At 61.9% G+C, this 23530-nt stretch overlaps 1 protein-coding gene across 1 annotated transcript in view; it reads left to right on the top strand.

Moving 5' to 3' along the window:
• The window catches only part of MGMT (O-6-methylguanine-DNA methyltransferase), a 153986-nt gene that overhangs the window by 17339 nt on the left and 113117 nt on the right, over positions 1–23530 (top strand). Inside the window, exon 2 of the mRNA XM_055119270.1 lies at positions 5016–5147. Within this exon, the coding sequence (XP_054975245.1) occupies positions 5023–5147 (125 nt within the window). The 5' untranslated portion in view covers positions 5016–5022. The remainder of the gene's footprint in view (positions 1–5015; positions 5148–23530) is intronic.

The following is a 23530-nucleotide window of genomic DNA, read 5'->3' as shown; positions in this document are numbered from 1 at the left end:
CCTGCAGAATTAGATCCACCTGATGGCTGGCTGTGTGCATGCATGTACAGTATAAACGTGTGTGTGAGTGCATGCACACACACACGTCTATACTGTACATGCATGCACACTCATACATATGTACACTCACACTGTGTACACACATGTATATGTGTGCACACTCATACACATTCATGCACTGGTGTACATATGTATATATGTGCACACATACGCGTGCATGCACTCATGCACATACATAGCTGTATATGTGTGCACGCATACAGTGCATGTACTCACAGTTGTGTACATACGTGTACATGTCTATTCACACTTGCACTCATGTGCACATGTTCTACATATTCATGTACATGTGTTTATATGCATATATCCACATGCAAGCATCCACACACATCACATGTGCATGTGCACACATTCGTATACATATGCTCAGTCACACATGCTCACTGTACTCACATGGACTTTTCACACACATGCAAACTCACACACACTGTGCACATACAGATTCTTGTGCTCAGTCACATATGCACATGCTTATTTTGTACATATATGATGCAGAATTTCCTGCCCCCATGCCAGGATGTCTTCACTGGGGTCCCTTAGAGCGGGGCGGGTTGAGTTTTCCTCCCTGCCCCAAGCAGAGCCCCTGCAGCCGAAAACTTCTGGAACCCAGCCACAGCCATGCTCAAGGCCCCTCTCCATACACTCGGATGAGCCTCACCATGAAGGAACCGACAGAGGGACCCAGGTATGCGGGGTGCGGGGCTGAGATCTCCAAGCCTGCTCGGATCAGGACTGGGCCTCCTCCACCCAGTTCCCCCATTTTCCAGTAACGTGGCAGTCACACCCAGAAACCACCCCAGTGCCATGTAATCCCATCAATGGCCAACATCCAGAGGCTATGAAACCAAGCTCCTGGAAGCTCTTATAGTCTCACCCACTGATGTGCCTAAAGCAGCACACATGTGCTTGGTTTTTAACATACTTGCTTGTATTCTCTGATATACATTCTCTGTCCCTCTCGGAGAGCCCGGCAAGCTACCGAGAGTATCCTGCCCATACAGAAGAACCTGCCAAGCTCCCTGTGGCGTATTTGATATGCCAAATACAGTAACAATAACAGGTCTCATTCCCCTGACCCTGGAAGAGCCTCCAGTCGTTAGAAAGACGAGTAAGGAGAGGCTGCTAAAATCTCAGGGCTGGGGCAAATGGAGATGTTACTGGCACCTGCTCAAGCAAACTGATGAACAACGGGATGATAGTGACAGTGACAGTGATGCAAACACATGTGCACACATGTATGTTCACTTTGCACACACATGCACACTCATGCTTACTCAACACAAATGCACACACAAATGTGCAGTTTGATCACTCCAAGCACACATGTGAATGCTCACACACGTATGTACATGGTATGCTGCACACATGCGCATGCTCACATGTACATGGCATGATCACTGCACATATGTGCACTAATAATCACTGTGCACAGTATAATCACTCCGCGCCCATATGCACACTCACATGTACATGGTATGATCACTCCATACATGGTTCTTTTCACATGTATATGATATGACCACTCTGCACACGTGCATGCTCACACATGTACATAGTATGATCGCTGCACACACCTGTACACTTATGTATATGGCATGATCACACGTGCATGCCCACACACGTGTGCATGGTATGATCACACATGTGCACACTCACGTGTACATGGTATGCATATTTCACACATGTGCATGGTATGATCACACACGTGAGCAGGTGCCTGGACACAGAGCCTCAGCTGTCCTGCTGCCCTGCAGGCGGGATGTTGTCAAGTGCGTGGATATGCTTATGTGCATGTGCGTAGAGCTCTGCGTGTCCCAAGTCACATATGTCCCCGCCTAATGAGGGAGAGGGCCCCTCTGTGCTCACATGTGCCCTGGCTTCCCGGCCTCTTCCCGCGAGGACAGCTCTTCCTGTGGCCCTGCCCTGAGGGTGCCTAGGGTCTGCCCTCAGCTGCCAGTCGGGCAGCCTGTCACCCGCTCCCAGGGTGCTCAGCAGGGTCCCGGGGAGTGGACAGCGCACCCCGCGCTGGCCCCTCGGCCCAGCCCTGGCTCCCAGAGGCCCCCTGACCGGGCCCGTCTCTCTCCCCTCCAGCAGGTTTTCATGCTGTTTGCTGCCAAGCGGAGGGAGCTTTGGGAACGGGTCTGAGTCCGGAGGGTGCAGTGTCCTGCGCGTGCCCAAGACTGACCTGCTCTGCTGGGGGGTCATCCGGGGTGGGGACGCCTCCGCCTGCCCCTGCTCCTGAGGCTGCTGCTCCCCCGAGACCCCGACGGCCCAGAGGCTCCCTGGAGCAGAGCTCCCCCTTCTCGGGAGAGCGGATCATCCGCTGCCCCCGGCCTCCCTGCTGTCCTCGGGCTGGCCTGGTCAGTGTGCAGTGTCGGGACTGACACTCACCGGCCCCGACTGCAGGAATCATGACGGAGTTACGGGGACGTGAGCGTCGTCTCCTCCTGCGCCTGTTTGTGCTTCATCAAGGGGGAGGTACTTTTGGTCTGGAGACCTTGGCTTTGCCTTCTGGGCGGGGCCGAAATATCACTGCAAGAGCGAAGGGTCTAGAATCAGGTGTTCGGGTGATGCAGTCTCCGAGGGGCTTTCTGGACCCAACCTCGGGCCTTAGGGTTCTTGCCCGTGGCTGGCCGTCCCGGAGCCGGTGCGTGGGGCAGCTTGGCCTTGTGGGCCGCCTCCTCCCTGCAAGACCCTCGTGCTGTCCGGGCCCGCGCGCAGCGTGTCTGGGAGCCCAGGAGCCGAGGGGCCCGTCCTGCTGCAAACCTCGGGCCCCGGGCTCGGCGCCAGCGGTGGACACTAATGTGTGGCCCTTTCCTGGGCAGTACCGGGAGTTCCAGAAAGCTCGGTCACTGCGAGCGTGCAGAGGTGGTGCTGAAGAGTGCGGGTGTCTGGGAAGCCACGTGGCTGGTCGTTCACGGCAGGAGGTGGAGAGTGTGAGCAAAGGTGGGACCTGGTGGTCACTGCGCCGTCTCCCCTGAAGGGCCTCTGGGCTTCCTCTGGCCTTTGGCCGCCGTGAGCAGAGCTGCTGCCTGGTGGACAGGCTGTCCGTGGCCTGTGGCCGTGGCCTCCCCACATGCCCCTTTGAAGCCTGCCAGCCCAGAGGCAGCGCCAGATCTAGGCGGGCAGAACCGGCCCAGCTGACTTGGCTCCTGTGGGTCTCAGCCTGGCGAAGTCTGACGTTGGGCCAGCTGTGGTCTGGAGAGCCCACTGTGGGGACGGAAACCATAGTGGACACGTGGGGTTTAGCCACAGACCGCGGCCAGCCTTCTCCTCCTTGACGTCTACCCCCGGCAGGATGTCCTCTCCCGGGGGGCAGGTAGACACACCTCCTCCCAGACCCTCTGATGCCTGTTCCAGCTGGACTGGCTCCGGTGAGCCCCGAGGACGTGCCCGGGGGCTCGCTGGGGGTGGCCTGAGCCAGGCCCAGGCCGTCCATCTCAGTCTGTCCTCGGGTCAGGCCAGCTGGCCGCCCCAGCGGACGCCGGGAGCTGGAGACGCCGCCCGGCATCCCACTCATCGCGACAGCGGGGCTGTGGTCCCCCACTGGCCTTCAGGCATTTTCTGGGCACTGTCCTGGGGTAGTCACCACGGAGAGGCCCAGCACTGTGCAGATGGTTCTGGAAGGACAGTGCTCAGACACAGTAGCGGCCCCCGAGAGACGGCGCTGCCTCCAGGTTCTTGGCTTTTAAGGCCGCGGGAACCAGCCTCTGGCGCCAACCGCTTAATTCAGAACATGGTTCTGGAAGCGCCGTTCACGGTGAGGGGAGATGAGACGAGATCAGCTTCCTGCTTCCAGAGGCCCCAGACAGGCATGAAGAAGCGGCTTCTCTCCCACCCACTTCCGCCAGCCAGGGCCTCAAGGGACGCCTGGTGGGTGCCTGGGCAGGCCCGGGGCTGCGGCATCTGCCCCAGAAGCCAGCTCAGCACAGGGACACATGAGGGGACGTGGCCGGCCGTCGGAGCCCCCGCGGTGCCCCTGGGCCCAGCCGGAGGATAGGAAGTTGGCTGACGTGTGACCCAGGCCTCGCAGGCCCAGAGCCCAGGGCCTCCTGGCTGTGCTGGAGGGATGGCCGCTGTCGCTTCCACGCCCTTCCTCCCGCTGTCGTGTCCACTCGCACAGGCCACTGACCGCCAGGGCTCCCTCGGTAGCCTTGGCGTGAGCTGGGCCCAGATGGGTGGGCCGGGCCCTGCAGCTGCCGTCCCTGCCGTGGCAGTGCGGGCCCGACTCTGTGTTCATCTCTGGAGCAGGGGCGGCTTCTCGGCAGACAGTGGACACTGGGGACAGTGACGTGGTCACCTTTTGCTGTGAACAAGGAGTGAATGGGGGCCCAGCAGTGACTCCAGCTCAGACTGACCACCCTCCGGTCACTGACCCCGTGTGCAGAGCCGGGCCGGGGGCAGAGGCCACGGGGCCGTGGGGAAGCTGCACGTACAGAGCAGCCCTGCCGGCCGCGGGGGCGCAGGGCCCGGGGTGGGGGCGCAGGGCCCGGGGTGGGGGCCGGCCGCGGGGGCGCGGGGCCCGGGGTGGGGGCCGGCCGCCGTTCGCAGGAGGGGAGGCCCTCCGTGTGGCCGCGCCCACTCCATGTGGCAGCTGCTCGGGCACTTTCTCCCTCCCCCCACCCCCGTGCTCTGTGCTCGGGGCAGGGTGCTCCTGGCAGGGTCCTGTTTGGCCGGGCAGGCGTGGCTGTGGGCCCGTTTCTCCGGGGACCCTCCCACAGGGAGAGGCCAGCGCGGGCGAGTGACTGTCCTGGAAAGTCACGTCCTGGAGAGGTTAAACTCCAGACTGGGGCGGCCCCGAGACGCGCCCGCCTTCAGGAGCCACTGTTGGCGCCGGGCTTCCAGAGCGACCAAGCCCTGGTCACGAGTGTCCCCGCTATAAAACCAAGACGGTGCAGGGTCTGGGCGCCTGGGAACCAGGTGACAGGGCACTCACTGGCGTCCCTCCCCTCCAGGGCCGCGATGGACAGGAGCTGCACCCTGAGCTTCCTGACGGTGGACAGTCCGCTGGGCCCCATCCAGCTCTCGGGCTGCGAGCGGGGCCTGCACGAGATCCAGCTGCCGCGCCAGGGCCATCCGGGAGGCGGGTGAGTAGCCGGCGACACCCAGTGTCCGGGGCGGGCGTTCTTGACCAGCAGCCCTGCGGCCCGGGACGCTCCCCGCGTCCAAGGCCAGCCGCCACCTGACCCAGCCGAGACTCCCGAACGGACCGGGCGCCCTCCCCTCGCCCCCATCATGGTGTCCCCCCGTCTGCTCCCGGCCTGCAGCCCCCGAGCCCTCCCCAGCTCCCGGCGGCTCTGAGGGGAGCGTTTCGCCCTCACGCCCATCGACTGCGGCAGTTGCATTGAAATTACAGTTCTCGTTACTTCTGACAAGGAGCAAGCACCCACCCGCGCGCGCCTCTGTGTTTGTCTTAAGCGGCTAATAAACACAGTGCCAAGAACATTAGATTAAGAAAATACATAAGAAACATAAAAATTGATTGGAGCGGACCCCTGTCAGGGAAGGGCCATCCTGAGCCCGAGAGCCGTAATAAATATCAGTTTTCCTCTCCGCTGTGGAGATTTTTCCTGTAGAGCTGCACGTTACAATCAATAGTCTGTTTTAAGACCAAAAAATCAGCAACCCTTTGAACCCCGTGAATATTCCTCTCTCTGAGAACCATCTGGCCGCCGTGGGGAGAATCACAGGCCCCAAATAATTTGTAAGGAAAATGTCGTCGTGTCTTTTGCCATGATCCGGTGCACGATAAATCACAGGAATTGTGTGTTGGTTTTTTTTTTGTTTGTTTAAAAGACCCTTTAATGTGAACTGGGGGAAGGAAAGTACAGCCGAGACACGGGTTCGATGCCTGCTGTGGGTCAGGCCGCCTGCGCCTGCCTTGGGCCTGCTCTGAGTTGAGATGGGAGCCTCGAAGAACTGGTCGTGGCTGCCACTGGGGCCGCCTGCTCCGGCACGCCCAGACCCTGCCCACCCCCCAGGCGTCTGCGGGAGGGGGTGTCCCTGGGGTCTTCGCTCTCTCTGAGTGCCCGTGGCCGCCCCCAGCTCCGTCACCCCACAGGCCTGCCCGGTCTGCAGAATCAACCCAGCGGGTTCGGGGCCAGGCCTGGGGCTGGGCTGGAATTTGGACGGGGGCATTTAAGTTAAGGGAAACAGAGAAAATTCTGTCTTCGTGCTGCATTAACTAGGTCTGTTCGTGCTCTTGACACCTGGAGGGGAAAGTGGCCTCCCTGGACACTGTGGCCCGGCAGGCCGCGGCAGGCACGTTGGCCGCTGCCCTGCTTGCTGTCCGGGAGTCCAGGCCCCAGTGCGGGTCCTCTGCCCTGGGGCGCCTCAGCCCCGTCCTGCAGCCACAGTGAGTGTCCCGAGGCGCCGTGGGGGACAGCTGTGGCCAGCAGGTGGCCGCGAGGGCACCTGCTCCGGACACTGGGCACTTCTTGTGAGCCTCAAGGGCTGGCGCTGCCTGAGTGGCCGGTGCCCGTGTCCACCTGACGCTGCCCCGGGGCCGTTGGGCGAGTGGGGGCCTCAGGACTCAGCGTCTCCTCCGTGTTTGCGTGCGTGTGTGTGTGTGTGTGTGCGTGCATGCATGTGTGCGTGCGTGTGCATGTGCATGCTGTGTGCTGTGCTACACGCCTGTTACCTTCCTGACCATCTGCAGTGCGCAGTGTGTGTCTGAGGCCCCTCTCCGCTCTTAATCGGGGTGTGTGTGTGAGTGTGTGTGTGAGTGTGTGAGTGTGTGTGTTTGCTTTATTGATTTGTGGTTCTGGTTGCAAGTCATTTTCCCAATGTGTTGTGATGAGTTTCTCAGTTGGAGACTTGGGATTTTATTTTTCTAAGTGTCTTAATGAGAAGTTTCTAGGTCTGGGAATTACAGCTCATGTTTGGGTTTAGCGGTGTGTTTTTTTGTTCTAAGAAAAACGCGCCCACTTGGACTTCACAGACGTATTCCCCTATCAATTATTTTTAAAGCTTTGTAAGTTCAGCCCTTCGTGTTCAGAGATACGATCCATCATCTTGAATCACCTCGTCTGAGGTTCCTTGTTAATTTTTTCCTCAGGGCTCTTGAGTGGTTTCAGCATCACCAGTTCCCGAGGAAACGGGCCACGCCCCTCCTCCCCGGCATCGCCTGCCCCTCTTGGAAGCCTGCAGGGGCCTGTGCAGACCCTGTCCCCCACTGCCCAGGACTGGGCCCTCCGGGCCTGGCGTTGGAGCCTCGAGATTCGTCCTCGGCGAGGTTCCATAAGCCCCCCAGCTTCATTTCCTTTCGTTTTGACTTTTTGTTTAGGGGCCACATTTGGGGAGCGGGGCCTGAGTGCCGCCGCTCCTGCCCGTGTCCCGGGGGTGATTGGCTCCACGTTTCCCTCCTTGCTTGGAGATATAAGGGTCTAACCACCTGGGAGGGGCGACACCTCCCTGGAGCCTCGCCTGATTTCTCCTGTCTGGGGCCGGTTGTCCGTGCTGGGCCGCCCGACGTCACTCTGAAAGCTCCGCTCTGAGTGGTTTGGTCTTCTGCGTCGGGAGAATTCTGTCCTTTTATTTAAATTTAAGTTTCAAGGTAATTTTTATTACGACGCTGCGGTTTCCAAAGCCCTTACAGTAGCATCGCTCTGGGCGAACCGTGTTCCCACGCGCTCACGGGACCCACGGCCGAAGGGGGTGACGGCATCACCCTGGAACAGAAGGGGCAGAGGCCAGAGTGACAGACAGCAGGGCTTTGCCCTGACACAGCCGGCGCGGGTTCAACCCCCAGCACCCGAGGCTCCCCTGGAGCTGCAGGAGTGACCCCTGAGCACAGAGCCAGGAGTCAGCCTGGCACACGGCCGGGTGTGACCCAGAACCCACATAAGTAAACCCTAAAGGGCAGCAGCTGCCGTGGCTGTGTGGGACCCTTCGCCCGGGCCCTCGGGGGCCTCAGGGGCCTGTGCTGGGGCTGGTCAGTCAGGGCAGTGCTGGGACTCTGTGCCCGGGCAGGGCAGTGCTGGGACTCTGCGAGCCTGATCAGGGCAGTGCTGGGACTCTGTGCCCGGGCAGGGCAGCTTGCCGCGTCCTCTCCGATCCTGACGCCGTTTATTTCTCTGTTGTTCTGGGTGAGGTTTGGCCTCGCCCCCTGCCCTGCTCCCGGGGACCCCGGCTTCCCGCAGGGCTCACTCTCCGCGAGCCCCCTCCCCCGTCTCTGGGCAGTGTGGGTGCGCCCAGCTCCGTCCCCCATAGCGCCGGGAGGGTCACCTGAGCACCGCAGTGTGGCCCGAGTGTGCTCTGCAGTGCCAGGGTCACAGACGAAACGCAGATGTGACTTTTCACCGAGAGTTCCGCACTGTCCGGGTTGCCCGTTGTCTCGAGTCCGTGCGGAGCTCAGAGGCCACTTGGCCTGGGCCGGCCCGAGTCCCCCTGGGGTCTGGCTCCCCCTGAGGGCACAGAACTGCCCGTCTCCTGCCTCTGTCCGCCCTGTGACGGTGAGGAGTGCTGGGCCGGGCTCTCGCCGCCTCCGCTCAGCACTGCTCGGGGCCCCCGCGGGCCCCATGGGGCCGTGCTGTGCGGTCCTTGTCGTGGGGGTCACGTGCGTTGGGGTCCCTAGTTGTGGGGTCCCTAGTCGTGGGGTCCCTAGTCATGGGGGTCCCTAGTCGTGGGGTCCCTAATCATGGGGGTCCCTAGTTATGGGGTCCCTAGTCGTGGGGTCACGCCCTTCCCCTTCCTTCTCCATGAATCTAGAAGCGTTCAGGTTAGGAACGGCCTGACCTGGCCATCGGTGGCCGCCCCCTTGGAGGCTCTCCCGGGAAGCGCGGTGGGTTCTGCAGGCGCCCGGGGCCTCCCGTGCTGCTCCCGAGGCTCTGCCTGTCCCGTCCTGTTCTGCACATCCCCAGTGGAGTGACACTGTAGCCACAATCATTCTCGTTAGTGGGGCCTCATGTCCGATTCACACATGGACGGTGGTCACTGGACAGGAACCGGGTCTCTGCAGTCGTGATTGCACTTGCACGGGGGACCCACTCATATTGTGCTGTGCTCCAGGAACAGTGCTCCCAGCTCAGTACTCCTAGCATAGTGCTCCTGGCACTGTAATGCTGCTCCTGCAGACCCGCTGTTTGCCCTGTTCTTCACCGTTTCCATGGAACCTTGCTGGGAAAACGAGGGCACGCGGGGCTGAAAAGTCGTGGAGTTCGGCCCGACCGTGGTGGAGCTGTGTTTTGTGAACCCTCAGGGTCACGGAAAGCGGCGTCCACGTGTTGTGCTGAGTTGTGGTTTCCATCTCTGCAGCTGGGACATTTGTGCCGTGAAGCCGCTGTGTGGTCCTGGGGGTGGGCACGTCCCCGGGGGCCTCTGTGCCCACGGCCCTGAGCCCTCAGAGGCCTTCCAGAGGACACGCAGGACCCACCGTCTACTGGGCCCTGACAGGGCCACTGCCCGGACCCTGATTTCCAGCTGAGGCCCTGGGGGCAGCTGTGCACTGCCATTCTAGAGAGTTCCGCGGGTCACCAGCACCTCCGGGAGGCTCCTGTAAGCTCTGGCGGTGTGAAGTAGTTGATTATTTGAAAACTTACCATGAGAAGAATCAGGCAGGCTGCAGCTGTCACGGGGGCTCGGCCTCGCCCCTGTGTCCCACGAGCTTTGGGGAAGGGCATCGTCTGGGTGAGCACTGTGCCCCGAGCCCCGCCAGTGCCCCCGCAGCAAACGTGGCTCTGCTGTCTTTCCTCAGACGCTGGGGGGGTGTTGTACATGTGTGTCTGTGTGCATCCGAGTGTTGTGTGTGTGCTCATCTGTGTGTGTGTGTGGCTGTGTGTGAGTGTGTGCGTGTCTGTGTGTGTGTGTCTGTGTGTGTCTGTGTGTTTGTATGTGTCTGTGTGTACATGTCTGTGTGCGTGTCTGTTTCTGTGTGTGTCTGTGTGTCTGTGTCTGTGTGTGTATGTGTGTCTGTGTGTTTGTATGTGTCTGTGTGTACATGTCTTTGTGCGTATCTGTGTGTGCGTATCTGTGTCTGTTTCTGTGTGTCTGTGTGTGTTTGTGTGTGTGTATGTGTCTGTGTGTACATGTCTGTGTACATGTCTGTGTGTACATGCCTGTGTATATGCCTGTGTGTCTGTGTCTGTGTGTCTGTGTGTGTGTTTGTATGTATCTGTGTGTACATGTCTGTGTGTGTGTACATGTCTGTGTGTGAGTCTGTGTGTGCCTGCCTATCTGTGCCCGTGCCCTCAGGTAGGTGACTGCCAGACTCGGCCGAGTAGGGGCTGCCTTGGGGATGAGCCCGCCGAGCTCTGGCTGATGGACCCCGGGGCTGGGTGCTGATGGCAGCGTGCTGCCAAGGAGTCGCATCTGTTTGTTCTGACACTCGGGGCCAGGGCCTGTCAGGCGGGTGTCTGGGCGGCAGATTCCAGACGACCCGTGGCCGCCGGCAGGCCCAGCTGTGGACCGGGCTCGGGTGCCCGGGACCCACCGGGCCCCCCTCACGGTGGGGAGAGTGTGGGGACATGGGACAGGGCAGTGGCTGGCTCAGCCCCGGGTTCTGGGAAAGCTGGGTGTGGCCGAGAGGGAGGACAGTGGCCGAGGGCCAGCCCCGGGGGAGCAGCCCTGCGGGCTCGGCTCCCGCCCTTGCTCTGCTGCGTCTCGGGGACCCCGGCGGTGAGCACTCGGGGAGGGCTTCGAGCTTAGGGGAGCGCCACAGTCCAGGGCCGTACCCAGCTGCGAGAGACGCCCGTGACCCCGCGTCCAGTGGCCCGTCTGTTCCTGTGGGGGTGACTGAGCCCAGGCGGGGCCCCTTGCTCACTGCGGGCGCGAGTTGTTAGGGCTGGGGCCAGTGCCCAGCCAGGGTCACCGTCCCCTCAGGGTCTCTGCCAGCAGCGGTCTGCCCAGGCCCTGGCCCGCTTGCCCATCTGCCCTGTCCTCTCCTGCATGGTGTCCCTGGCCCCGGGCGCTGCCCGAGCACAGTAGTGGGAGCATCTTGTGTCCAGGCCTGTCTGGATCCTTCCCTGCAGACACGCTGTCCACTCGAGCAGCCTGCCCACCCCCCGCCCCTGTGTCCAGGTGCCGGCTCTGCCGAGGCTGCTGGGGCAGCAAGGAGGACAGTGCGGGAGGGGCAGGAGGGGACAGACCCTCGCCCCAGTCTGAAGCTCCATGTGGCTTGTGGGAGGTGTGACTTTCCCGCCCCGCGCAGGGCTCTGGCTTCCCCGAGGATGGCGGCTCTGCGGGGCCTGCCCGCCTGTGGCGCCCGCCCGCCGCCCGCCCATGGCCGCTGCCCCAGTGAGCGCCGCCCCTCCCTTGTTACAGGGGCTCACCCCCCCCCCCAGTCGGGGCTGTGCTGTTGGTGGGGTCCAGGACTGTTGGCTGTGGGCATGGTCAGTGACGGGAGTGACCGCACTTGTCCGGGGCCACAGGGAGCACGGCCCGAGGGCCAGGGAAGGTGCCATTGGGCTCGGGTGGCTCACGGCCTGCTGAGTCCAGGTGCGGCTCACCAGGTGTCGCCCGTCGGCCTCCCCCACACCTGCCCGGGAGTCGCACAGTCCAGAGCACCCTGGCACCGAACGACGGAGACGCTGCTGCACTCAGGGAGCCCCGGGAGGGCCAAGAGGCCCGGTGGGTGCCCAGGAGCGGCCTGTGCTGGCCTTCCTGTAGGCCCGTCTCTGCCCTCAGCAAGTAGTGCCTTAACGCTGTCTTGGCTGCTCGTTGATGTATGTGAAAACATTAAAGCCCGTGTATGTTACACTAGAAACTGTGTCCGCTGCTCTGCTCTTCCCTATTTATTAAAACTTTTCAAGCAGTGAGACATTTTACTTGTTAATGAGGGAAGCGGGAAATCAGACATCGAGCCGGCTGCTAGACGTCCCTTCGGCGCCCACCCCCACACTCTAATTTCCACTGGGCCGGGTGAGCACAGGAGAGACGGGACGATTTGCATCAGTCGATCACTTCTCCCTTCACGCCCTCGGGCGCTCTGGGTCGGGGCGTCTTTCAGAGGCCGAAGCTGCTCCCAGAATTGAGGTTCTGTCCCGGGGTGGGCCGGTCTCGCCTTCCGAGTCCCAGTGCCCGGGACTTCCGTCCACGGGCGGAAGGACCCGCCTGGCAGAGGGGGACACAGAGCAGAGGCCGCCAGCTGCGCGCCCAGCAGGCCACTCCCCAGTGCTGGGCAGGCGCTGGACACTGCCTGGGACCCGGGGCGGCTGCTGCCCAGGCTTCACCCTGCCCCGCGGCTCCTGCCACAGCAGGTTGTGAAACCCTCTACGGCGAGGACTGCAGCCGTGCAGCGCCCCTCGCGTCGCTTTGGCCGCTGGGGTTTATAGTTCCGGCACATTCCGGTACAGTCCGGGCTGGCACGTGCCAGCAGGGCCCTGCGCTCTGTGCTGACCACTGGCCGCCAGCTGAGTCCAGCCTTTCACTTGGTCACTGTGGCACCAGCGCCATGGGTGTCTGTGGCCCTGCCCGCCAGTGGCCCGGGCCCAGAGGAGCTGGGCTCAGCGGGAGACCATTTGCCGACTCTGGTTTGGAGATGGAGCAGGTGAAAATCCTCGTCTTAGGAGCGTGTCCGCGGGGCCCATGCTGGGTCATGCGCGGGCGGCATCTTCAGGCGTCCCGTGCAGACCTTCCCAACTTGCTGTTCCGCCAGTTTACGGCGCTGCAGTGACAAGGCTGCGGGCGGTCACTGCGGAGGGAGCGACTGTCCATGCAGGATGTCGGAGCAGTGTGGCTGTGGGCTCGCCCTGGCCGCCGTGGGCACGTGACGCGGCGCTCAGGAGCCTCGTGGCTCCGGGCCGGGCTTTCTCCTCGGGGTGAGTGGGGGCAGGTGCTTGGCCCGGCCGTGTCTCCGAGGCGCTTCCAATGCCGGGCTGGCGGGATGTCTCAGACCTGCGTCCCCTCGGCCAGACGGTGCCCGCCCTGCGCCCAGAGGCCCTCAGTGTGGCCTGAGGCTGAGGAGGCCTGCAGGCGTGTCAGAGGCTCGCTTTCACCCCCGCTGGCGTGAACTTCAGATAGTCTCATTTCTGTGACATTCTCATCTGTAGGACTTTGTAGTTCCAGGTCCAAACTGAGACACCCGGGAAGACAGAGAGACTCCTGCAGTGGGAGAGGGGCCTCGGTTTCCCCTTGCTGGCTGCCTGAGCAGTCCCGGCCGGCTGCCTCAGCCCACATGTTTGACTCCCTGCCAGTCCCCGGGCCCTCTGGCAGGTGGGCAGTCACAGTTCCCCGGGGTGACAGATTCTTCCCAGGCCGTAGGCTCAGGCGGCTGTGGCAGTGGACCTCTGGGGTCAGTAGCCAGACAGAGAGCCCCGAAGGCCCGGTGCCCCCGGGGCTGGCCTGAGCCTCTCTCCGGGGCCCTTCAGCATGTTGCTTTGATGTTTACCTTGCCTGTGTTGCCTCCCCGGCGCAGGTAACTTGCGACTGGCCTCGTACTCGCTGCATCTTGAAGAACTGCAGGCAAATGAACTCGCTGATGACTTCAGTGGGTGTTAATCAGGCAATTGATATTCCACATGATAAGGATGGTGTAGTGCGTGTTGCGTCTTCACACGGCATTTACTGTGGTGATCGCTGCGGTCAGTCCTGTGTCCTTGGATGAGGAGAGTCATTCGTGACTTGTCCCCATCGCAGTGGGGGTCTCGGGAGCGCCTGTGTTGGGGGCGAGCGCGGTGGGCCTGGGTCGGCCCTGTGCTCAGCAGAGGATGGGCGGGTCTGCGGTTGGGCAGGGGCTGCCGGCCTGCTCCACTGCAGAGCTGGAGCTCGGGCCTTCCTCCAGTGCCCCGCCGCTAGGGGACAGCGCTGCCCGGCGGGAAGCGGAGCCTCTCTCCCGCCGGGCTCTGGTCCTGCCTGCGTTTCCTCAGGCGTCTGCAGTGGTGCCCAGGCGGGCCGAGTGGTCGGGGGCTGCCCACGTCCACGCCCCCCGGCCTTTGCTGGGGCATTTGTCTCTGGCGGCTCTGTAGATGGGGGCTGGATGTGCACGTGGCCTCTCCCTGGCCCTGCGGCCTGTCTGCATCCCAGCCCCCCCGGCGGGCTGGGGACGAGTGTCGAGTGTGACCCGGGCCCCACTGGCCGGTCACTGCCTTCACTCTGCCTCCGGGTCTCTCTGGGAGGGCGGACGGGCCCCTCACCCAGCCTGGCGCCATCCGGCCGTTCTCTCTCTTGCCCTTATTTCATGCGTGTGCTGCCCGGCCCTGGGGCTGGCTGGCCGGGCCCACATACCCGCCTGGGCCTGCTGCCTGGTTGCTGGTCGTGAAGCGTCTCTGGGGAGCCGCCAGGGTCGACTAACACTCGCGCCTGCCGGGTGCCGTGTCCCGGATACTTGTTCGGGACGCCTTTCTCAGATATGTAATAAGAATTAATAATTGAATGTACCCTTACCTTCTTTCTTCGCTGGGGGATCCCGTAAGCTCTTTGAAGCTAAAACTAGTTTGGGCCCTTAAGGGAGTTACGGAAATTAGGTACGTCTGGGTGGGGGTGCTGGAGGGCTGGAGGAATTGAGTCCTTAAGTTATTCGCTATTCCCAGTGATAATTAGAAGAAAACCCTGTTCTAGCTCCATTTCCCAGCCCCTTTGAGCTGTTTTTGGGGGAGTTCTGGAGCCAGCAGCTGATTCTCTCCCTGTGGCCCCGTAGGTCAGTGGCACGGGCGTCTCCCGCTGCCGAGACGGGTTATTAGATCGTCACATCTAAGACGTAGATGTGGGGCGTGGGACTCTGTGCCATTCATCATCCTAGTCCAGGAACGTTCCAGAAAGCTGCATCGGAGCGAGTGCTGCTACAGTCTCATGATTGAAATTAGCAATCGTGTTAGGTCCTTCGGAAAAAGCAACACCCCACCGACTTCCGACGTCTTTCTCGAAATGCACGTCTTGGTTCTCTACAGAGGTCTGCGGGTGCCCTTAATTTGTCTTTCTAAAGGACAGAGAGACTCAGCTGCAGCCTCCTGCCCGTTCCCGGGGCGTTGGCCGCGAGGGCTGACGCGGGAAGATTTAGTACGCATCACCGCGGCCGTCATTCCCCTAAGTATTAATTTTAACTCCACTAATAAGAAACTGAACAAAAGTGGAATTATGGGTTCAGTTGTATTCCATGAAAGGTCAGTTGTTAAAAAGGCAGAGTCTGACATTCTGGGAGAAGGTGCCTCCATTAATCACGGCTGGACCCCGCGGCCTCGACCGTGCCGGGGGATCCTGCCGCCCGGGTCCAGCCTGCCGGCCGCTCCCTGCAGGCCCGAGCGGCCCGTGATGGGGAGAGTGCGACGCCGGGAGGAGGCCCCTCCGCGCCGGGCACCTGCACCCGCTGCCAGTCTCCAGACCCAGCCGCAGCCTCGCACACTCCCCGAGCCCCACGGCCACCTGGCAGGCCTGGCAGTTCAATGCGAGTATCTATGCGGGCACCTGGGGACACAGGCCTCAGCCCAGCGTCTGCTCGCGCCCCTGGCTGTGGTCTCACTCAGACCCTTCCTGTTGCTGCCCTCGAGTGGACGCTCTCTGTGGGTCTCAGCTGCCGTTTCCGGGTCTCCTCACCCTGTGTGGGGTGGGCTCTGCCCGCCAGCCCTGCTCCCTGCCCTCGAGAGGCTGCGTGGAGGGCAGGTGGGCGCCAGGGCCTTCCCCCACCCCTTCCGGGCCGGCGGACTTTGCCTTGTTCCGGGCAGGGGCTCCTGCTGCCCTCGGCCCCATGCTTCTGCTGTCCTCGCCACCAGCCGGGGTTGGGGACCGGGGGGTGGGGGCTCCCCATGCCATTGGCCTGGAGCATCACGGTGGGGCGGGGGGCTGGGAGAGGAGCTGGGAGGGGCCCCAGCAGTGCCCCTGCTTGTCTCCCAGGGTGCAGCTTGTGGGAAGTCGAGGGAGCAGTAGGTCTGTCCCGTGCCCGTGGGCCTCCTACCACTCTGGGACTGGACGTTCCTCGTGAGGACCAGGAGGCCCGTGGCACCAGGGACCTGGGCTTCCTTTTCGAAGACCAAGTTGATCAGATGCTCCGAGTCGGGCCCTGAACTGCCTGCAACGCGGCCCTTCCGGGTCCTCACTGGCATGGTTTTCGCTTCATGGCCATTGGTGCTGCGTTGGCTGGGTCCATGGGTTGCGTCACATAAGGGAATACATTTGCTTATGATTAAAAATTTCCTCCATCAGAAAGGCAGGACCCATGACGGAAAGGACTTGTGGTTGATGCTTTATACTTCACCAGCCGCGTTGTCAGCTTCGAGTTGTCTGCGAGTTGGGGACACTCAGAGGGCTGGGCAGTAGGGCCTCCTGCCTGCAGACCCCGCGGCTCGCAGCTGCTCAGTGGAGTGTGCCGACAGGCTGGTGGGCACGCACACGTGCACCTGCATGCACATGCATACAAGTGAACACATGCAGATGCATGCCAGATACATGCACACACAAATGCACATAGTTGCACACACGCATGCAGACCCATGCCTGAAGATGCACATGCAGGTGCATGCACACAGATACACACATGTAGATATGCACACACAGACACTCACGCAGACACATGCATGCACACATGCATATGCAATCGCACGCAAACACAGAGGCACATGCAGACACACGGGCACACATGCACACTCAGACGCGCGCTCACAGAGGCACACGCAGACGCGCACACACATAGACATGTGCACGCACAGATGCACACATATGCAGAGGCACACGCACACATAGACACATGCACACACATGCACACACAGACTCACACACGCGCAGAGGCACACGCAGAGGCACACACAGACGCACACACACAGAGGCACACGCAGAGGCACACGCACACATGCACACTAGATAAACGCACTCAGAGGTACACGCAGAGGTGCACACACACATGCACACGCAGATGCATGCACACAGAGGCACACACACAGAGGCACACACACACATGCACATGCAGACGCATGCAGACACGCATGCAGAGGAGCCTGGGGACACCCTCCGCCCAGCACTGCTGCGTGCGCCTTTCAGCCTGGAGTGGTGTTTTATTCCCGGAGCAAGACTTGCTGTAAAACGTTATGTCCCACTCGTGCTGAGCCCTTCATGGAGCTGCCCGGCCCCTCTGAGCCCCGGGGCTGAGGTTTTAAACGCGAGCCTCCTCACAGCCTGTAAGCGTGAGTCCCACACGTCTTCACTGGGGTCCCCGCGCCAGCTTGTGCCTTTCCCTGCGCTTGGGCTGTGACGGGGACCCTCGCCCCAGGCTGACCCAGCAGGCGGCTTCGCTCCCCTCAAGGCAGCTGGGGCCAGCGGGGACTCTGGCTGGACTCGGCCCTGGAGACTGGGTCCTGCCAGGCCTGACCTTCACTTAGGGACCCGGTGGCCCCAATGGGCAGTGTGGCCCCCGCACGGTCAGAAAGACATGCTGTGCTCACAAGGGACGGGGGTCCCCGTGTCCTGCAGAGAGCCCGCCCTGGTGCTCCGTGTGGGTGCAGGGTGAGCCTCGAACCGCAGTGCCTCCAGCTGGGAACACGCATCTCTTCCGCCCCCTGAACCCACTAGCAGGTGTAAACGTTCGTGACCCCGCTCTTAAGAGATCACTTTTTGGTTTGTGTGATTTTTTGGGGGGCGGGGGCTGTACCCAGCAGTGCTCAGGACTTACTCCTGGCTCTGTGCTCGGAGATGACTCCTGGTGTCTCTGGGGACTGTGATGCCGGAGATGGAGTCCGGGCAGCCGCGTCAAGACCAGTGCCCTGCCCGCTGTCCCCGGCGCCAGCCCTCAGAGATCACTTCATTAAGGCAGCGGTTTTGTGATAGAAATGAAAAATGTTAATGGACACAGAAGTGGCTGCCGGGAGAGCGTCCCGGGTCCCCCGCTGGCCTGCAGACAAGGTCAGAGGCGGGGCCCATTCCTGGGCCCCACAGCACATTAACTAGACTCACCTTCAGATTCCCCCGCGCGCGGCTGGTCTCTGAGCCACAGCCCTGGCTCCTGGCCACGACGAACACGCCCCGTGTGCTGTCGTGCCAGCAGCTGGGGACAGCCCCTGCCCGGCTTGTGCCGTGGCTCGTGGGCCAGGCCCGCTGCTAGGCCAGTGCTCCTCCTCTCCCCGCTTCCTCAGCGCCCCTGACACCCTCGGCCCGCGTCCCCGTGACCACTTGCCCCAGGGGGTCCTTCTCCCACTGGTGCCCTCGGGCACGCCCTCCAGGGCTTCCTCTCTGGCGAGCTGGCCGGGCCCCACCCGGGAGCGAGGCCCTTTGAGCGCCGGGAAGCGCCTCCCCATGAGTGAGTGAGCAGTGCCCGGCTTGCCGAGGCGGCGGCGGCCTTGCAGGCAGCCGTGACCAGCCCACCACGCCACGTGGCGCCGTTTCCTTGCTCGTGGGTTTAAAGAATTACAGGTACCTTGAGCTCGTGACAGGTAACAGACAGTGAAGAAATAGTGAAAGGCGCAGAAGCCCCCCCCCCCCCCGCGCTGATCTACAAGGCCGTGAAAGCCTCACTTGGAGTAATATGTGGAGGGCGTGTTAGGAACATGTGCCGGCGGCCCGCGGACCTGGCGCCCGGCGCGCGGCCATCCGTCTTGCCGGGTGATGAATACGCTGCCGTGTGCGTCCGCTGCTCGTGTGGCGCCGAGGAGAATACATTGGAAACGAACATAAAATATTGAAATTCAAAAGTCGTTATGCTCGCCGTGATTTCTCGCGTGCCACATGTGCTCAGACGTGCTTCTAATTACAGCGTGTGCCAGCGGGCGTGCGGGTGGAGCCCGGCGCATGGACGGGCCGAGGGGGACGCACAGGTCAGCCCTGCGGGGCCCGAGAGCCTCGCGTGGGTGTCTTGAAGCTCTGCAGGAGTCGCGTCCCCTGTGCCCGCTGGGCCTGGTCCTGCCGACGTTGGTGTGGCCGAGACCGGAGGGCCTGCAGGTCAGAGCTGGCTCGGGGACTGGCCACTGGGCTCTGGGCACCAGCTGAGCCCTCCTCCTGCCTGCCTGTTACGGCCCCCTGGTCCGGCTCAGCCACTCCCGGAGACGGGCCTGCCCTCCGCCCCAGAGTGGGTGCTGGGCGCAGACTGCAGGAGGGGCGGCGCCCTGAGCGGACCCACCTCACCGCTGGCCCTGTGGTCAGGGTGGACACCAGGCCCCGAGCGGCGTTGTCCCTTCCTGCCCTGCACTGTGCTAGGTCTCTGGCTGGCCGCTGCACCTGTCCCCTACACGGGTGCCCACGCGGGGGTCCCAACGCCGCCCCGACTCAGTGAATGTCCAGGAGACTCACAGGCCTCCTCCGGGAGAGGCCCCGGGGTCAGGGGGCACCAGAGGGCTTTCTCAGGGAGGGGGTGCCGGGTGGGGGTGCCCGGTGTTCCCCAGGGCGGGTCACGCCGCACGGCTCCTGGCCTGGGGCAGTCCAGCAGGGACGCGCCCCACACCCCGTCCTGTCGGATCCCAGGCCCCGGGAGGGACGCAGTGACGGGTCCCTGCTGCAGGGCCACTCGGGATGTGGTCGGTCTGGGCTGTGGGTGAAGAGCCCAGCTGAGTGGACGGGCAAGGCCAGGCTCCTGGCCACTCACCCGCCCCCTGGCGTCCACGCGGAGGTGACCGGGCTGGCGGTGATGGTTCCTTCTCAGGGGCCAGCCTGGAGGGGGGTGGTCTGTGGCCACCTCAGCACCGGCCCGTCCCAGCCTGCTTCTCCCCGTCTGCCCTGACCGTCTCATCCAGTCTCGGGCGTTTGCTGCCCTGCGTGTCCAGTGCTCTGCGCCCGCAGCCTCCGCGGCCGCCTGCTGACACGGCCCCTGCACGGTCCCCGCCTTCTCGGACACGCACACCAGCAGCCGGGGTGACTGGGGACGAGCGGGCCCCCGCACGGAGGATGGAGTCCGTGCGTCGGTTCTGATGGGGTCACTCTCCAGGACTGCAGGCAGTGTCTTAGGCTTTGGCCTGGGAGTGGGGCCAGCATGGTTGGGTTATACTGGGGGTCACTCCCGGGAGGGAGGTCAGTGTGGTCAGTTATAACGAGGGTCACTCCTGGGAGTGGGGTCAGCATGGCCAGTTACAGTGGGGGTCATAATGGGGGCCGCTTTCCCAGGAGCGGGTCAAGCACGGTCAGTATAGTGTGGGCCACTTTCCGTTTGCCCGTCTGCGCCGTCCTGGCAGCCCCGCGTGTCGCCCTCAGGGGGGCCTGCATGTCGGCGGCTCCTGCACGGCCTCCTCACCTGGGCCCCGGCGGAGACGCGCGTCCCTAGCCCCGGCCTGGCCCGCTCTGCCCGTCCCTTGTCCTGTATGTGTGTCCCCACCTCCTGCCGCCTCCTGGCCCCCGTGTGGCTGTCACAGGCTTGGGGGTGTCGCTGTTGGCTCTGTTCTGAGGCCCCAGGTCCCTGCCCCTCGGGGTACCCACAGTGCTCGGTCCCCCCATGAAGCACCGAGTCCCCAAGGGGACTTGGACAGGCCACCCCCAAAGTGGATTAGAATTTCGAGGCCCCGTGTGAAGGCAGACAAGTGGCAACCTTATTCAAGGGGGGAAAAAATTGCACGCAGTGTGGATCGAGTGTCTTAGTAGTAATAAAGCCCAGTGCAGATTTACTGGTGCCGGGGCTTTAACTGTAGGACTGTGGAATGGTAGGTTATTTTGTGTTCAAGAGCTACATTTATCACAAAAATGATGATATACAAATCACTTCCATATCACAAAATGTTCTTGGTCAAAATTGGCTTGAGGCAAGTGATATCTCCGAGTAAACAGTATATGAAGACCATATCTTAAAATGATAGATCACCTAATTTTGTTCTGACAGAGGTTTTTGCTGCAACAAACATCTGTCATTGAAATACCAATTCAGAGATATGGAAGCCCCGTTGCCGAGCTCTCCCGGTTTGTCACTCCGAAGTCGGAAGGCTGCGCCGCGCGCCCGGATATTAGCAGCCTTGCACTTCCAGGCATATTAAATCCAGGCGAGCACTTGGCCGCCTCGGCTCCAGCTCGGCGTGGCTGCCGAGAGCAGTGGCTGGGCGGGCGGGGGGTGCCCGGGCCCCGCTGGGACTCTCGGGGCGCCTCTCCCCAGAGGCCTGGGCCTGAGCGGGCGTCGGGACCCTCCCGCCGGGACCCCCGGGCAGACGCCCCTCCCGAGCTCCATGGTGTCATCCTCCAAAGAGACCTTTACGGAGGTCGCGAGGGCCCAGGTCATGGCCCGGTCTGGCTTGCGGCTGACCCTGATTCCATTCCCGGCATCACCAGGGTCCCCCAACACTGTGAGGGTGACCCCCAAGCACTAAGCCAGGAGTAAGATGATATTCTAGACATTTCCCTGGGGGGCCAGTTCTGGTGGACGCTAGGGAGGAGCCTTCCCAGTCCACGGTGAGTGTGGGACCGTGGGAGGGGCGGGGTGTGGCCTGGCGCTGGGGACTCCCGAGAAGGGGGCCGGGCCCACCCCTGCTGCGCTTTCATCAGCCCCCCGCCCCCAGCTTCCCGCCCAGGCAGCAGACACCTGCCTCGGCTGCCCCCGGCCTGTCCATCTCCGGGCCCAGGCCGGACCCACACCCACAGTCCCCTGTCCCTGCCCAGCCCCGGGCTCCCTCCGAGCACTGTGTGGTGGCTGTCACGTGGCCGCCCGGGTGGCCATGGTGCTTGTCGCCAGAGTTAGTGTCACCCACTGAGGAGCCACAGTCCTTGTCCCAGATGGAGGCCGAGTCCCGAGGGCGTCTCTGTCCTGGGCCCTGAGGCCGTCCCAGTGCAGAGTCCCCAAGAGCCTCCTTCGCCGCCGCCTGCTGTTGCCCTGGGCCTCTCCATCTTCCCCGTCTCTGAGCGACCAGCTGCCCGTGGCCACTGCAGGGGTGGCCAGCCAGGGCGGGTCCAGCGGGTGGCAGATGCCTTGCTGACTCGACGTGGGGCTGTGGCAGGGCAGCTGGAGCCACCCCTCGCCGTCTGCCCAGCTGTGGTGGGGGCCACCCCTTCTCGGGCCGGGACGTCGCTGCAGGACCCCCGTGCCACGTCCCCGTGGCTCTGAAAGGCCGGGACGTGGACACGGGCCCACTGCCCTTTGTCCCGAGAGGTGCGGGTGGCGCTTCTCAGACAGGCTCCCGCCCTCCCACTCTCTGAATGTCGGACCCGCCCCCTCTCGGGCCTCACCGGCTCCCCCGTCCCGTGTCCGCCCGCCACCAGGGCCAGTGCCGAGGCCGCCGCTCCCCGTCCCGGAGCCCGGGCTGGCCGGGGCCGGCAGAGCCTCTGCCGTTGCCCCTGCCGGGCGCCTGGCACTCGCTGTCCCAGCCGCGTCCTGGGCGAGCCTCAGCGGGGAAGCGGGACCCGGGCGCGTGACAATTATTCCAGCGCGGCCTAATGAGGCCTGTTTTTCATATCTGGCAGATATGACCCACTAAATCTAATCTGCAATGCTGGAAATGATGCCATTTTTTATGATTTGTTTAATTTTGACTGAAAAAAAAAATGGACTATTCATCGATTCTTGACCTGTGAGTATTGAGGGAAACAATTCCGTTAATAAGAATGTTCAGAGGAGTAAATTTAAATGTATGAGAACTTTGCCTGTTCTGTAGTACGACCAACATTAATTTAAAAATTCCATAAGTGCCCGAGGGCTGTGGTGTCTGCGGAACTGGACGTGGAGGCAGGGATGGGCGCGAGTGGACTCCCAGGCGGCCATGCCAGGCCGTTGCCTTCTTCCCCGTCAGCCTCTCGGTGCCCATGACGGGCAGTGGGCTCCGTGCCCGCCTCCTGCCCCACGGCCCAGCTCAGAGGCTCCGGGTCTGTGGCGGGAAGGGAACGTCTCGGGACCCGAGAGGGAGTGATGTGTCACCAGGGCTGATCAGTGGCCCGGCCTCCTCCCGCCCGGTGATCCGGGCGCCCGGCCACCAGGCTGGCCTAATGAGGGGCCCTCGGGCGACTTGCAGTGTATGAATTCATTATAATTGAACAACATGATCTGCAGGGCCGGTGCCCGCCCGCCCGCTCTTAACTCCACACGGCTGGGGTGTTTCATGAAAAATGGTGCACATTCTGTTTACAACGCGCCGCTGCTGTTTGAAGCATTGTACGTTCCTGTACTACACAAGACGGGGCCGCATAATGGAGGAAAAATCAAGGAGGCAATCTTTCATTTTGTTCTTGTATGAAAAATTCAAAAGACTGAAAAGTCAGCCAGAGAAATTTTGCAAGCATATTATTTCCCAATGTTTCGATCAATTTGTCTGTCAGCCATGCTGAGAGGTGGACGGGGCCAGCAAAAGCAATTTAGCTTGTGAGGTCCAAAATAGAAATGTTTTAGGGAACCTTGTCACATGTTATTTCTTTATATTAGAACCGCGTGTGTTTTATTTGCTGGTCATATTATGAAGAGAAATTGATATCAATCATCAAAGTAAGCTATGAATATCTGATATAAATATGACTCTCGCACGCATGCATCAGAACGAAATATAAATTAACCTCTTAATGCAGAAGCCTCGAGAGCAGCGGGAAGGGCCCTTGTTTGGGATTTTTTCGTTTAACAACTCACGGGGCGTTTTAATTGATTATACCCACGTGGGGCTCAGAGGAACGTTGAGCAGACGAATGTCCTGACCCGGCCAGGGGCTTAATTAAGCTCCGATCTCCCTGC

The sequence above is a fragment of the Sorex araneus genome, chromosome 11, assembly GCF_027595985.1.
Source record: "Sorex araneus isolate mSorAra2 chromosome 11, mSorAra2.pri, whole genome shotgun sequence".
In the NCBI taxonomy this organism is placed as follows: Eukaryota; Metazoa; Chordata; class Mammalia; order Eulipotyphla; family Soricidae; genus Sorex; species Sorex araneus.
This window is presented reverse-complemented; position numbering and strand designations above follow the sequence as displayed.